Source organism: Tenrec ecaudatus, chromosome X (assembly GCF_050624435.1).
Source record: "Tenrec ecaudatus isolate mTenEca1 chromosome X, mTenEca1.hap1, whole genome shotgun sequence".
NCBI classification, from domain to species: Eukaryota; Metazoa; Chordata; class Mammalia; order Afrosoricida; family Tenrecidae; genus Tenrec; species Tenrec ecaudatus.
The window spans coordinates 119,328,442-119,344,733 of NC_134548.1; the positions used below are offsets into that span (position 1 = coordinate 119,328,442).

General features: G+C 39.2%; 1 protein-coding gene across 1 annotated transcript in view; it reads left to right on the plus strand.

Moving 5' to 3' along the window:
* AMMECR1 (AMMECR nuclear protein 1) overlaps positions 1-16,292 on the plus strand; it is a 179,009-nt gene that overhangs the window by 68,028 nt on the left and 94,689 nt on the right. Inside the window, exon 2 of the mRNA XM_075538603.1 lies at positions 15,022-15,132. Coding sequence (XP_075394718.1) covers positions 15,022-15,132 — 111 coding nt within the window. The remainder of the gene's footprint in view (positions 1-15,021; positions 15,133-16,292) is intronic.

Below are 16,292 nucleotides of genomic sequence, written 5' to 3' on the forward strand. Positions count from 1 at the left end.
ATGAATTCCTTTCCCTTTTCTACATATGGAAATCCAATTTTCCCAGCAACAGCTATTGAAGAGTCTCTTCTTTCCCCATCCAATGGACTTAGCGCCCTTGTCAAAATCAGTTGACTATAGATGTGTGAATGTATTCCTGGATTAGCAATGAAATCCCATTGGGCGATGTCTATTGTTATACCACGACCAGGCTAATTTGATCACTGTAGCTGTGTGTTATTGTTTCTGTTAGGTGCCATTCTCTTCATATTGATTCTAAGTACAACAGAATGTGCCCAATCCTATGTCATCCTCACCATCTTTCCTATATTAAAGCCCATTGTTGTAGTCACTGTGTCAGTACAACTCATTGAAAATTTACTTTATTGTTGACCATCTACCAGCATGATGTCCTTCTCCAGGAACCTCCCGATAACATGTCCAAAGTACATGAGACAAGGTCTCCCTGTCCTTATTTCTAAGGAACATCTGGCTGTACTTATTCCAAGACAGTTTTGTTCATTCTTCTGAAAGCCCATGGCATACTTAGTATTCTTCACCAACACCATGATTCAGAGGCATCTATTCTTGGTCTTCCTTATTCATTTCCAGCTTTCACATTCATATGACGGTTTTGGTCAGTCATATCTTAGTCTTCAAAGTGACATATTCGCTTTTTAACACTTTAAAAGATGTCATTTGTAACAGATTTTCCCAATGCCTGACACTGACTGAGTATACAAGTAAAATGAAATCCTTTTACTTGTTATCATTTTCCTGTTCATCATGATGTTGTTTAAAAAGCTCCAGTTATGGGGATTTTTTGTTTTCTTTATATTCAACTATAATTCATATAGTAGTTTGCAGACTTCAGTTTTAATCTGTAAGTGCTTCAAGTCTCTTCACTTTTTTTCTAGCAAGGTTGTTCCTTCTGCAGATTACAAGCTGTTAATGAGCCTTCCTCCCATCATGCTACCATGTTCTTCTTTATATTGTCCAGTTTCTCAGCTTATTTGGTTAGCATACAGATTGAACACATATGAAGGAAGGTACAACCTCAATGCAGATCTTTTCTGATTTTAAACCATGCAATATTCCTTGTTCTGTTCAACTTTTTTTGATCGATTTACAAATTCTGCGTGAGCACAGTAATGTATTCTGAAATTTCCCTTCTTTGCAAATATATATATGGTATGTTGTGAAATCAGGAAGTATGAGTGCTCATAGTTTAGTATTTTCATTCAGTATTATATTTGCTACTTAGTGTTTCTTGCTATTCCATATAAAGGTGAGGATTGATTTTCCTATTTCTGTAAAAAAGGCTGTTGGGATTTTGATGGACTACTTGAATCTATAGAATGCTTTGAGTAGTATTGACATCAATAATAAATAGCCTAATGTATTAATGTGGAACGTCTTTATATTCATTTAAGTCTTTAAAAATCTTTCAGCAGTGTTTTATAGTTTTCATTGCTTAAGTCCTAGATATTTTATTCTCTCAGATGCTATTGTAAGTGGAATTGCATCCACATTTCTTTCTATCTGATTTCTCATTGTGGGTGTATAGAATCCCAACGGAATGGTTTTGTTGACCTTTCATCTTGCAACTTTGCTAAATTTATCTATTAGCTCTAGAAGTTTTCGGATCTTCTGGATATGGAATCATATCACCTATGAAGAGAGATAATTTTATTACTTCTTTTCCAATCTGGACACCTCCCCCCCCCACCTTTTCTTGTTTTATTGCTCTGGCTAGGACTTCTAATACAAAATCGAGTAGGTGACATGCATAGTAGAGGTTCTCAAGAGGTCGAGCTATTTTCTGAAAAGCAGAACACAGGAAAACAAAGCAAAACAAACCCAACAAAATCCATTCTTAAGCAAAATAAGGTTTCACATTGAATACTCTGTACCTAGATCCTGCCTTTCTTTTACTCTCTGAATGAGAAGGGTGTGGCAAATTCCTGCTACAAAGCTGAGGCTTTCCAGCTCCCACACAGTGAGTAATTCTCTTCAAGGTCCTTAAAGTCAAAACAGTTTCCTTTCTAAACCCAGAAAACAAGTGAAAAACAAATACATCAATTTTACTGCAGGTCTTATTTAGTTGGCACATTGCTTCAGATCCCTTTGGAATGGGAGACAAGTTACAAACCTCATCAGATAAAGAAGCTGTATAACTTTCCAGTTGCTTTTCTGTCAGTGCTTAAATCAATCAACACATTCATCTCCCATAAGCCCTCATTCTGATAATTGAGTGGGCTCTGTAAGGAAGATGATATGGTTGAACGTAAGTCCTTAGCTAGAGAAGGAGATACCAAAGCAGAGGCAAACTGGTTGACATCACGTCGATTTGTACTCATGGCAGCCTCACGTGTGATATAGTAGAATTGGGCTCCATAGAGTTTAACTGAAACATTTCTGTTGAACGCAGTGGATTTATTCAGAAGTATGTTGCCATGCCTTTCTTTTGAGGTACCTCTGGATGGACTTGAACCTCCAACCTTTTGGTTAGCAGCCAAGCCCTTAATAGTTTGCACCACCCAAGAACCCTAGAAGAATAGATAAATTAAAACCAACTCCCTGCCCACCTTGATGCAGGCTCATAGTGACCCTATAGCGAGGTAGAGACAGGAACAAAAACAGCATAAAATAACCAACAAAAAAGCTTTTCTTGTTTTGATTTTATTTAAAGTATTATGAATTCCATGAACATTTGTCATATGCATTGTCAAGTGAAAGGTCCAAAGCACAGTTCCATGAAAGTTATTAAGGATGTGAAAAATCATAATTGACTATATCAATCAACATTCATTTAAAAAAAACGTGGCTCTAGTTCTCCTGTTTTCCTTAGTTTTACTCACATCACGTTTAGGAATCATAAGATTTTAATAGATAGTCATCTCTTTTTTTGCCTAGTCTGTGTTTTTATTAAAATAATTTTTTAATTATACATGCTGGCTCTCAAACCTTAATGCTTTTTGAATAAGTAATTTATTTATAAATAATTTTTTGTAGTTTAGATTTGTGATGAGTTCTTGTTATCAGAACAAAATACTCATTATTTCATCCGTAAAATGTTCTCTTCTAGTAAATACCCACTTCAGTATAAACTGTCTACAAGAAGAACACATGCAAATATAGTATAAATTTTTCCAATCCAGGTAATCATTCTCATCTAATTTAGGGCTCTGAAAAAAAAATAAACCAGCCTATCCCAACATAAAACCTTGGAGACCAAATTAAAAATATTTTACTGAAAATTGTTGATTTGGTCTTAAAAGGAAGAGAAATTGGCAGAATCAAGTGACTCTTTTAAATTACAACCGATTACAATGACCTACATATAACCCCCTCCCAGGAGGATGGACAACAGAAAAGTGGGTGAAGGGAGATGTCGGATAGTGTAAGATATGACAAAAAATAATATTAATTTACAAATTATCAAGGGTTCATGGGGGAGGGAGGTAGGGAGGGAGGGGAAAAATGAGGAGCTGATATCAAGGACTCAAGTAGAAAGCAAATGATGATGGCAACAAATGTACAAATGTGCTTGACACAGTGGATGGATGTATGGATTGTGATAAGAGTTGTATGAGCCCCCAATAAAATGATTAAAAAATAAAAAAGTATGCCTGTGACTTGGCAGGTTGTGTGTCAGTGGTGATCACCCTTGATTTACAAAAATTCACTTTGTCAATTTTTGCCCATCATCTCCAAGACTTTTTAGATTGCCTCCCTTCCTCTCGCATTTACCAGTTAAATGAAAATAATAATGAACAAAGAGAATATAATGCTGCTATGTTAGAATTTCTTGGAATGCCAGGCAAAGAAAAATACTGAAAGGCTAGTAACTCCTTATTCCACTTTTAAATAGTTCTGGTTTTTGATAGCAATCCATTCTGTCTATCTAAGCAGGGCTTCTTTTTTGTACTGGGCCACATGGAACCCAGTCTCTTTACAAAGACTGTAAGAAGGAATATGGTACAAGACTACAGTGATGATTTAGTATATATTTATTATTTACAGTAAAGGACTGGTGTCATTGAGAAAATGTAAAATGTGTCTCAAAATTATCTTTGCCACCCTTCATTTTCTCTCCTCGCACTGTTTATCTTACTTGAATTTAAAAGTATTCCTAGAAAAGGTAAGCCTCATTTCTTCCATAATGTGAATTACTTAATTAAATGATCAGATCAATACCTAGCTTAGTTGTTAACAACTAGGAAATGGAAATTTCCATTGGGAGGAATTTTGTGGATTTTAAAAAGCAATAGAATAAGGAGTTTGGAGGGATGAGGGTACAGCGGTGGTGGGGGCACTCAAGGGAGGTGATGTCAAGGAGTCCATAGAAAAGGAATGTTTGGAAACTGATTGTGGTTATAATTGTACATTCTACTTGATGTGATTGGAATATGGGGTGCTATGATATATAAAATCTCAACTAATAAAAAATGCAACAAACAAAGAACAACAACACAAAAAACCCAGACCCAAACCCGAAAGATTCAACTATAGAAGGATGCGATGTCTGCATTAGCTCCTACTAAAATGTTTTTTGGGGGCGGGAAATAGAGCTTCAGAAACACAGAGAAGCAGTTCTCCCTTTTCTGGTTGCTATGAGTCGGAATCAACTCCATGGTAGGTAACTTTTAAGTGCCTTGGTGGCTGAGCATCAGGCAGCTATAAGGCGAGCATTTAAGGAGCACCAACTGTTCCACAGAAGAAACATGAGGTTTTCTACTCCTATAAAGAATTCATTTGGAAACCCACAGGACTAGTTGTACCCTGTCCTATAGGGTCGCTATGAGTTAGCATATTTTGAATTTCTTATCCTTCCCAAAGCTTGAAGTTCTATATTAATTATCCCCTGTTTGAAATACTCAGAATGGTGTCTCCTTTCCTGACTGAAACAAGTACAGCATAAAGAAAAGCAGAGGCTACCCCTTCCTATAGGGTCACCATGAGGTAGATTTGACTCGATGGCAGTGAGTTTGGTTTGGTGGTCTATTAAGTGTGCAATAGTATTATCAAAGAGTTTGAAACACTGTCCGACTTTCTAATATGTGATACATGAAGTGAACACCTATTGTTGGGGAAATGACACCATTAGTGGACTTAACACAAGGTTGCTAGAAACCTTTAATTAAAAAAACACATTATCTGTGAAGTGAAATAAAGTGAAGTATGATTTAAAAAATTTTTTTTCTTTCTTTTTTTTCCTTTGAGAGTGAGTGTGAGAGAGAGTGAGAGTGAGTGGGTGAGTGAGAGAGAGAGTGAGTGGGTGAGTGAGAGAGTGAGTGAGTGAATTAGAGAGTTGAGTGGGTGAATTAATGAGAGAGTGAGTGAGTGGGAGAGAGAGTGAGTGAGTGACAGTGAGTGAGTGTGAGGGAGAGTGAGAGACTGAGTGCAGTATGATTTTTTTTTTAAGCAGAAGTCTTAGAGTGAGGAGCCTTAGACTTACGCCTTACTATATGTGATTCTGGATATGTTACATAACTTCTTTGAGACTTTTTTTCCTAACTGTAAAGGGCATTTAGTTCAATTCAGGTCTGTAGGGTTTCCAAGATTGTAAAACTTCACAGGTGAGCAGCCCAATGCCTAACCCACTGTGTCAACAAGGCTCCTTGAGGATTATGTAGAAACTTGCATATTAGATCTAGTTGTTTTAGGCTGGCCCAGCAGTTCCCAATCATCTTGATATCTACCTTCACCTTTATTTCTCTCCTCTCCTGGGAGAAGTCAGTGGAGGCGATGCATGCAGATGCTCACCTGTGTGCCATAATACTGTGTCGGCTTCATGAGATTTTTCTATTCTCAGGATTTTAGAAGAGGTGCAGGCTTGCTACTCAGATTTTTGTTTTTGTCCCTATAAAGGGAATCAATAAATTAGTAGTAAGAAAATTTGGACACTTAGCTGAGTTTTAGCACTAACCAGCTTGGTGATTTTATACTTAGATTCCTTGAAACTCAAGGTTTTTTAAATGGGTGTTTGCTTTTTAATCTGCAAAAAGAGAGGAAATAAAGAATCTCTTAAAAGCCCTTGAAGCTTAATGATGTTATAGATATTATTATATAAACTACATATAAAAGTTTTTGTTAGGGAATTAACTATATTGAGGATGTTTGAACTAATTGAACGTGTAGTCTATGTGGTTTGGTGAAGAAACATATCGTTTTTTTGTATTGAAATAGGAAGTGAAAAGTTTTAACCACGTGGTGGAGGGAAGGGAGACACTACCATATCTGTCAAAGTTCTAAATCCTGGGGAATTATGGGTATTGCGTTTAGTCAGATGCTATGAGTAATACAGTTGGATATTTTTTTAGCTAAATTGCTAAGGTGCTTGAGTATAGTACAGGAACAATCTTTTTTTTGATATAACAAGAAAACTATGATATAAATAACCTTGTTATTACTCCTGTTAGAGTACATTATAATTATGTTGGTAGGGATTGATATTATATATTTAATTTTACCACCCACAAATCTCATTTTCAGAAGAGTGGATTGATTAGAGAACTAAGAATATATAAGGAGGTACCCCCCCAAAACCAGATGATTTTTCAAAACTAGTATCACCTTCAAAGTACCCTTCATTATACTTAATACATTTATCAAATCTGTGCTTCCATTCTTGGAAAAAATTTTCAAACTCCTCCGTTTGTATGGCTCACAGCACCTTCCTTGTTTTGTTCTTTACCTCTTCTACATCATAAATCGCTGTCTTTTCATGTCCCTCTGCATTCTCAGAAACAATGAGAAGTCAGGGCAGGTGCGTGGGGCAAGAGAGGCATGCTATCTTTTGCCAAAAACAGGTGCACTGAGATGGCTGCGTGAGTGGGTGCTTTGTCGTGGTGGCAAAACCAGTCCAGTTTGCCACAAATCGAGCCTTTTTTGTCACACGATATTACAAAATGTTTTCAGAACCTCTAAATAGAAAGCTTGGTTAACAGTCTGACCTGGTGGAACAGACTCCAAATGCACTGCAAGTCGACATTGTCGACATTTTGTCTAGGAAGGTGATGGATGTCCAGAACAAGGTTTGTCATCAATCAACATTTCGGTCTTTTTGAAATGAGAAAATCACTTGTGCACTTGGGTTTTTCCCATAGTGCTGTCCTTATAAGCTGTGCTCAACATCATAATGGTTTCTGTGGCATTTTTCCCATGCATGAAGCACAATTTCACAGCTGCGTGCTGTTCTCTGAAATCCACCATCACAAAAAGTGAGGTTCAAGTGAAACTGCTTTCAGGGAAAATTTCACTGACCACCAGAAAGAACTTGGCTGGGCAATGCCACTGGGTGCACTACATCAGAATGAGTTGCTGGATGCTTGCCTAGAGGGAATAATATGTACTATGAAAGCTCTGTTCCACCTAGCACAGTTCTGGTTTTTTTTGGCACTCCCGTGTACATACATGAGGGGGGCGTCAAAAATGTGCAGGAAAATTCCATTCACTATGATCCCATTTATATTTTATTTTATTTTTTAATTATTTTATTGGGGGCTCATACAATTCTTATCACAATCCATGTGTGAAGAACATTTGTTGCCATCATCATTCTCAAAACATTTGCCTTCTACTTGAGCCCTTAATATCTGCTGCTCATTTCCCCCCTCCCTCCCCACCCCCCTACCTCATGAACCCTAAATCATTCATAAATTATTTTTATTTTGTCATATATTACACTGTCTGATGTCCCTCCCCCCCGCCTTCTTCTCTGCTGTCCCTCCCCCAGGGAGGAGGCTATACGTAGATTCCTGTAATCAGTTCCCCCTTTCTACCCTACATTCTCTCACCACTCATCGCCACTCTCACCACTGTTCCTGGAGAAGTCATTTGTCCTGGATTCCCTGTGTATCCAATTGCTATCTGTACCAGTGTACATCCTCTGGTCTAGTCAGATTTGCAAGGTAGAATTGGGATCATGATAGTGGGGGGAGGAAGTATTTAAGAACTAGAGGAAAGTTATATGTTTCATTGTTGCTACTCTGTACTCTGCCTGGTTCATCTCCTCCCCACAACCCTTCAGTAAGGAGTGTCCGGTTGGCTACCATTGGCCTTTGAGTCTCCACTCTGCACTCACCCACATTTTCAATGACATGATTTTTTGTTCCTTGATGCTTGATACCTGATCCCTTCGACAGCTCGTGGTCACACAGGCTGGTGTGTTTCTTCCATGTGGGCTTTGTTGCTTCTGAGCTAGATGGCCACTTGCTTTTCTTTGAGCTTTTAAGACCCTAGACACTATATCTTTTGATAGCCGGACCCCATCAGCCTTCTTCACCACATTTGCTTATGCACACGTTTGTTTTCATTGATCGTATCAGGGAGGTGGGCACTCACTGATATGGTTTTTAGCTCTTTGATGCCTAATAACTGGTCCCTTCTGCACCTTGTGGTCAGACAGGCTGGTTTGCTTCTTCCATGTGGGCTTTGATGCTTCTCAGCTAGATGGCCACTGGTTTATCTTCAAGCCTTTAAGACCCCAGACGCTATATCTTTTGATAGCTGGGCACCATTAGCTTTCTTCACCACATATGCTTATTCACACGTTTGTCTTCAGTGGTTGTGTCAGGAAGGCGGGCACCCACTGATAGGGTTTTTAGCTCTTTGACGTCTGATAACTGGTCCCTTCTACACCGCATTTTGTAGTATATCTGTGTGTATATTCAAACCCAAACTCATATTAATATATACACTCGAACTCACTGCCATCAAGTCAATTCTGACGGATAGTAAGTCTGTAGAAAGAGTAGACCTGTCCCTGTGAGTTTCCAAAACTGTAACTCTTTACGGGAGTAGAAAGTCTCATCTTTCTCTTATGGAGTAGTTTTGAACTACTGATGCGTTTAGCACCCCAACTTGTAACCCCCTACACCACCAGGGCTCCATTTCCAATAAATAAATATGAGAATTTCCACTCCCATAAAGCATTACAGGCTCAATTTCTAAGAAAGAAATATGAGACTTTCCACTCCCCTAAAGCATTACAGTCTCGGAAATCCACAGGGGCAGTTCTACTTGGTCCTATAGGGGTCGCTATGAGTCAGCATTGACTCGATGGCAGTGATAAGTGGGTATATTTATATATACATATTTTTTCGTGCATTAGTATGGAAGGGGAGATAGGGATTTATGGTAATATTGTTAATTGTCTTCTGTAATTGTTCCTTTCAAATCCATTCTGCCTTAATCATCGATTAAACAGATTCAGAAGAGAGGCTATGAGAGTGGGATGCAACATCGACGGTGCAGTATCCTGTTCACAGTTTACATTACATTGCTTTCCTTTTGCTGATTCTGTGGAACTACATTTCCCTGATCGCCACTATTGACCCGACTCTGTCAGCTGCCAGCTGGCAAAGAGGCTTCACCTAGATTAGGTAGCTACTTCCTGTTCCTGTCTCCAGACTTGGAAAAATGGAGAAAATTTACTTTCCACTAAAGGTTTCTTAGAACACAGTGGTACAGAATGTTCAGAAGTAGGAAAATTCCTCTAAAAGCCGTGTCTGGTTACCCTCAGATAAACATTTCCATTAATATTTCATCTCATTTTGAGCTCCTTCCCAGTTTGTAGTATTTTTTTCAATGTATGGAGGTGGCCTCAAACCATATGGTAAAACTATCTTCCAAAACCACTCCATCTCCGTCTTACTATGAACTGTTTTCCTTATTGCCTTGCCACCGAGCAGCAGCTTCTCTACAGTGGCTCAGATGCCCTCTGAATTTCCATTTGCCTCACATTATGCTGATATCGTATGTCCTTTGGGGAGCCCGTACGTGTTTTAATAGCACATTTAAGAATGAAATGGACTATTTCTTCACTGTGTGTCTCTCTGTATCTATTGCTATTTTTAGATAATATGCACTGAATGTTCCCATAGTCACTGCTCTGTGCAAAGCAGTTAGCACATATGAGAGGCAGTCTCTTGCTCGCAGGGATTTTTATTCAGCCCCAGTCTGCTTTAAAATGCTTAACTTCCCAGGTCCTTTTTTTCCCATTAAACATGGCTTTTAAGTATTTTAGTGATTTTTCATTTCCGACACGTGACCATTGTAACAGCTTTGGATGAGCATTTGTAAATGGCAAAAGAGTCCTAGATTGTTAAGGGGGTAGTTTTATCCTGATTTTATAACGTCCGATTGCTTCCATCTCCAGCCACCTGCCCTAAAAACAGTGGGGGTTGCAAAGCAGCTTGTCAGCGTCTCTGACACAGCTCCTTCCCCCCAGTACTGCACTCGCACAGGGAGAGGTTGTCTCGGCTAGGGAAGGAACAGGGAGAAGGCAGATGATTCTGAATCTGCTCCACCTCGCAGGAGGGCTCTTGAGAACACACGTTCAATGGTGCTTGAAATTCAGAGAAGGTTAACTCTGGAAGAGACTGTCAGACTATGCACCGTGCACTTTGACATCTCCATGCCTTTGCTCACCGAGTGCCTCCCCCCCCACCCCCCCAGCTAGCCTGGCAAAGCCTAACTCTTCCACGAGCATCCTGCCCTCGGATTGCAGCACTGAGTGTATGGCATCACAAGAAACACTGTTATGATTTTCCAGCACTATGCATGTGCATGCCATGCAACATATTACATAGTTTTCCATTTGTGTTCCTTTTCTACATACCCTGTAAATTTGGAATGCTTGCTCCAGCAGATGAGATTACATTAAGAGTGATGGGGGATAAACAGATAATTGAAGGTAATGTACTTTTAAATTTACATTTCTAGTGTTTTGGTTAGGAAGTGAACTGACTCACAATTTTAGATTTCTCACTCAAATCGCTGAGGAAGAAAAATGACTTAGTTGTTCTTTATAGAGAAGTCATTATGGTATTTTTATGACCTATGATTATGTATATTACAGTATGATTGACTTTCTTCTGATGCTGCCAAAGGGCCTCTTAGGTGTTATTATGGGAGAGGATCAATATTGTACTGTCCAGAAAAGCTGTTGTTGACATTCACTGTAACCAATTAGAAAGTGACAAAGAGGCAACATTAATCTTTAATAATAAAAATAATGCATGGTCAGGCATCAAAGAACAAAAAATCATATCATTGTGAGTGCGGAGGAGTAGAGACCCAAAGCCCATCTGTAGGCAACTGCACATCCCCTTACAGAAGGGTTGCGGGGAGGAGAGGAGCTGATGAAACATACAACTCTACTTAAGTTCTTTAATGTTTCCTCCTTCCCAACCCCCACTATCATGATCACAATTCTACCTTACAAATCTGGCTAGACCAGACTTACACGGGTACAGATCAGAGCTGGCAACACAGGGAGTCCAGGACAGATAAACCCCTCTGGAACAATAATGAGAGTAGCCATACCAGGAGGGGAAGGGGAAGGTAGTAGAAAGGGGAAACCGATCACAAGGATCTACATATAACCCCCTCCCTGGGGGATGGGCAACAGAAAAGTCGGTGAAGGGAGACGGCGGGCAGTGTAAGATATGATGAAACAATAATAATGATAAATTATCAAGGGTTCATGAGGGAAAGGGGATTGGGGAAGGAGGGGAAAATTGAGCTGATACCAAGGGCTCAAGAAGAAAGCAAATGCCTCCCCCCCCCCACTACCATCATCCAAATTCTACCTTGCAAGACTGCATAGAGCAGTGGTTGTACACTGGTGCATATGGGAGCTAGAGGCACAGGGAATCCAGGGTGGATGATCCCTTCAGGACTAGGGTTGTGAGGGGCAAGGCTGGGAGAGTAGAGGGTGAGTGGGTTGGAAAGGGGGAACCGATTACAAGGATCTACATGTGACCTCCCTGGGGGACAGACAACAGAAAAGTGGGTGAAGGGAGACTCCGGATAGGGCAAGATATGACAAAATAATAACTTATAAATTATCAAGGGCTTATGAGGGAAGGGGGAGCGGGGAGGGAGGGGAAAAAAAGGACCTGATGCAAAGGGCTTAAGTGGAGAGCAAATACTTCGAAAATGATTAGGGCAAAGAATGTACAGATGTGCTTTATACAATTGATGTATGTATATGTATGGATTGTAATAAGAATTGTATGTGCCCCTAATAAAATGTTAAATACAAAAAGAAAGCAAATGTTTTGAGAATGATGATGGCAACAAATGTACAAATGTGCTGGACACAATGGATGCATGTATGGATTGTAATAAGAATTGTACAAGCCCCCAATAAAATGATTTCTAAAACAAATAAATAATGCATGGATTTTAGGACACTAATATATGTATAATGGAGCCCTGGTAACACTCTCGGGTTAAACATTGGACTGCTAACCTCAAGGCAGGCAGTTCAAACCCACCAGTCACTCTCCAGGAGAAACATGAGGGTGTTTGCAGCTGTAAAGAATACAGTCTCAGAAATGCCGCGAAGCAGGTCAACTCAGTCCTATTGGGTTGCTGAGTCAGAATCAACTTATTCGCAGTGAGCAGGGATTTGAGTATTTGTATGAATAAAGAGGAAAAAATGAAAGAAAGTAATGCCATCTTGTTTTCCTAGTAAACTGCAAGCAGTCCTCCATTGTGAACATCTGCCTTATGGACAGCTACTTGCCCTTTAAGGTCATGTGGATTTGCCCTCACTTTGCCAGTATTCTCAACAAGTTCATCACAGTCACCTTCACTTTCTGCATGTGCAGCTCTTTCATGGAAAAAGGGTTGAGCCCTTTCTTGCACTAAACCATACCCAATCCAACCCACAACCATCAAGTAGACTCCAAATGAGTGGCTCCATAGGGCAGAATAGAACTGCTGCTGCAGATTTCTTTTTTGTCATTGTTGGTTTTTGGTTTTTTAAAACATTTTATTAGGGACTCATACAACTCTTAGCACAATCCATACATATACATACATCAGTTGTATAAAGCACATCTGTACATTCTTTGCCCTCATCATTTTCAAAGCATTTGCTCTCCACTTAAGTCCTTTGCATCAGGTCCTCTTTTTTCCCCTCCCTCCCCGCTCCCACCTCCCTCATGAGCCCTTGATAATTTACAAATTGTTGTTTTGTCATATCTTGCCCTATCCGGAGTCTCCCTTCACCCCCTTCTCTGCTGTCCGTCCCCCAGGGAGGAGGTCACACGTGGATCCTTGTAATCGGTTCCCTCTTTCCAACCCACTCCCCCTCCACCCTGTGGATTTCTAAGGCTGTAAATCTTTATAGGAGCCAACAGCCTCATTTTCCTACCTTGGAGCAGAAAACTGCATTGTCCTACTTAGGAGAAACTGGTAGGCTTAAACTGCCAACCCTTTGGACCTTAGCAGTTCAACACTTACCCAACAGTGCCATCAGGGCTCCTTTATCAGCATACAGGTGTTGAGTAAACCTGTGGCCATGAAGCAGGGAAGGCTGAGGCTAGAGGCCAGAGAAATAGGGAGCTGGAATAAGAGACTGAAAGAAGTCAGAGGAGGGCAGAATATACCTGCTCCTTTGGGTTTCCAAGGCTATAAATCTTTAATGGGTGCAGAAAGCCTTGTCTTTCTCCCTCAGAGCAACTATTGGGTTCGAGCTACTGACCTTGCAGTCAGCAGCCCCAATGTGTAACTAAGAATTGTCTGAATCTGACTGCAACTCCTTAAAGATAGAGATGGGAACGAATTGTGCGTGTAACCCAGGTACTGCCTATACGTTCACTGCCATCCAGTCTGTCCTGACTCACAGTGACCCTATAGGACAGAGTAGAACTTCTCCCTGGGCGTTTCTAAGACTGTCACTCTCGAGGGAAATAGAAAGCCTCTTACTGATTCTTTCAAACTGTTGACCTTGCACTCAGCACACAACATGTGACCCACTACGCCACCAGGGTTCAGTGCTGCCGAAGCAAGAGACAATTCTCCACCGTAACTTTCAGAATCGTTCCCTGGTTTATAGTCATCATTTGGGGGGAAACTTCTTTTCCCATTTTGACAATCAGTCAGAACTTAGCATAAATGAAATGTTTGGAGTGGGTAATACAGCACGTTAACAGGGTATCTTTTCACCCAACTGCTGATGACTGGCTAAAGGGCATTTTAAGAGCGGCTGTATTAAAAAAAAATTTAAAAAAAGAAAGAGTGGCTGTAGTCTTCAAATCCATATATATGTAGTGTGTGTGTGTGTGTTTGTATACATGTATGTGTGTAAATGTAGTCTCCATATATAAATATGTATAGTGTGTGTGCGCACACACATATTACGGTGTGTCGCCGTATAATGTAAATTTCAGAAAGTTGAAATCTTATACCTGCAATACATGCACCACCCTAACTCTGGGATATTTGTCATTTCAAAGAGTCTCAAGATGTTTAAATTATTTTATTTCCTAAAAAATTGATGCAGATTAAACTATTTATTAAGGATGTCAGTGGCTTGCTGGGGAATTCAAGCATCTTTATTAAACTTCATTAGAAATGACATACTTTCTTGATGGCCTTTTTATGAATAATCTATCAGTTTATCGTTGCTTCTTGACAGCTGCTCTGTTAACATTGCCATTAGGAGCCCTGGTGGTACAGTGGTTAAAGTGGCTCGGTAGTTTACTAAAACCTTGGTGAATTGAACTTGTAGACATCTCTGTCTTTCCTGGAGGACCTTTCACAGTGCTCAACATATTCAGTATTTGTTGAAATTGTTGACTTTATCCCTTACTTATCTAAGTTAGATTTATGAAACCATCTATATAACTTAAGGTTTAAATAATCATGCCTTCAACCAAAGTGGTTAAGACACTAGTCAAGATTACCCAGGTGTGAATACCTACTACATTATCTGTTAACTCCACGGCTACTTTATCAATGAAATCGGGATGATAGTAATAGCATCGGCCTTCTAGAGTTGTTAATGAGGAGTCAAATAAATAATTTGTTTAAGACAGTTATCATCATACCTAACATAGAATAAGCTCAAAAAAATGTAACTATCATTATTCTTAGTTTGGTCCTATCAGACTAGACTCTGAGACCCTTGACTGTCTGTTTGTTTGTTTGGTGTGTCTCAAGTATTTAACTTTGAACAGTAAGTATCAAAAGGTATTTGTCTGAATTTATTTAACTGTATTTTTCAATGTTTCATTACAGCCCACTGTTTGTAACATGGAAGATTGGTCGAGACAAAAGATTGCGTGGATGCATAGGTACTTTTTCTGCCATGAATTTGCATTCAGGACTCAGGGAGTACACACTTACCAGGTGAAGACCAATTTTTGTTCCACTGCTTCTACATTTAAAAGAAAAGTTTATGAGATTTGAACTTGATACTTAAACTTTCTTTCCTTTACTGAATTGTTAACATCTTGGCTCCTTTATTGTCAATTTTCCCTTCTGTGACCATTTTCCTTATCTCTAGTATAAGGCAGTTTATATTGGCATAAGATATTGTGATTCTATGCATTCTGACATAGATGTTCTCAAGTGCTTATTTTTTCTTCCTTTTAGTGACCAGCTTGTTTTATATAATTTGAAAATCTATAACCAAATATCCATGGGTTATCCAAATGTATTACTTTACATAATAATCATCATTGTGTCTTCCTAACAAGCTTTCTAAAGTCAGTTAATGTCTGTTTCAGCTTAAGCATTTTGCTTTCCTTTTTAATGTACTTTAAAAATTGAAGAGAGTGCCTGAAAAGAGTGATGCCATAGCCTGGCAGCATAGTCATTCACATTCACACTTCACTCAGAATTAATTATAACTTACTGATTTTGTTTCATCCAACACAATGACAAATAATGAATACCTCATTATGGTTGTTAAAACTAAGTTCCTAATTTCTGAACTCACAAAAAGCTATCTAGCATGCCATCTGATTTGGTTTTATTCACATTTAGATTTCTAGTAAATTGTGGTCCAGAATTATTTCAAGAGAAGAAAGTTCCTTAAATAAAAAAGCTATTAGTAAAGGAATTTCCTGTTTTTGTTCATATGTTAGGGTAATTATCTGATATGGGTTCTATAGTTACAACATGCACTGTCTGTCCAACAAGAAATTGGTCCCTGCTGACTATTGGTATGTGGGACAAGTTGCTTAAAGGAAAGTAGTAATTACAATATTTTGTGCTATGTACTTAATAAAGATGTTAGGTGAATGCAGTAACACATGAAGAGTCAATGCTGTGAAACGGTTCCTTATTTGAGTGAAATATTGCATAAATACAGGTTTATAGCACCAGTAAATAAAATGCTGGTAACTGAGTTTAGTTTTTCCCATTTGGAAGTTGGGGGCACACGGGGGCTTTCTGTTCCTATAAAGAGTTACAATGTCATACTCGCCAGAGCAGTTCGACTCTGCCCTGTAGGGTCACTATGAGTCCGAATTGACTCCGTGGTAGGGAGTTTGGCTTTTTAGTTT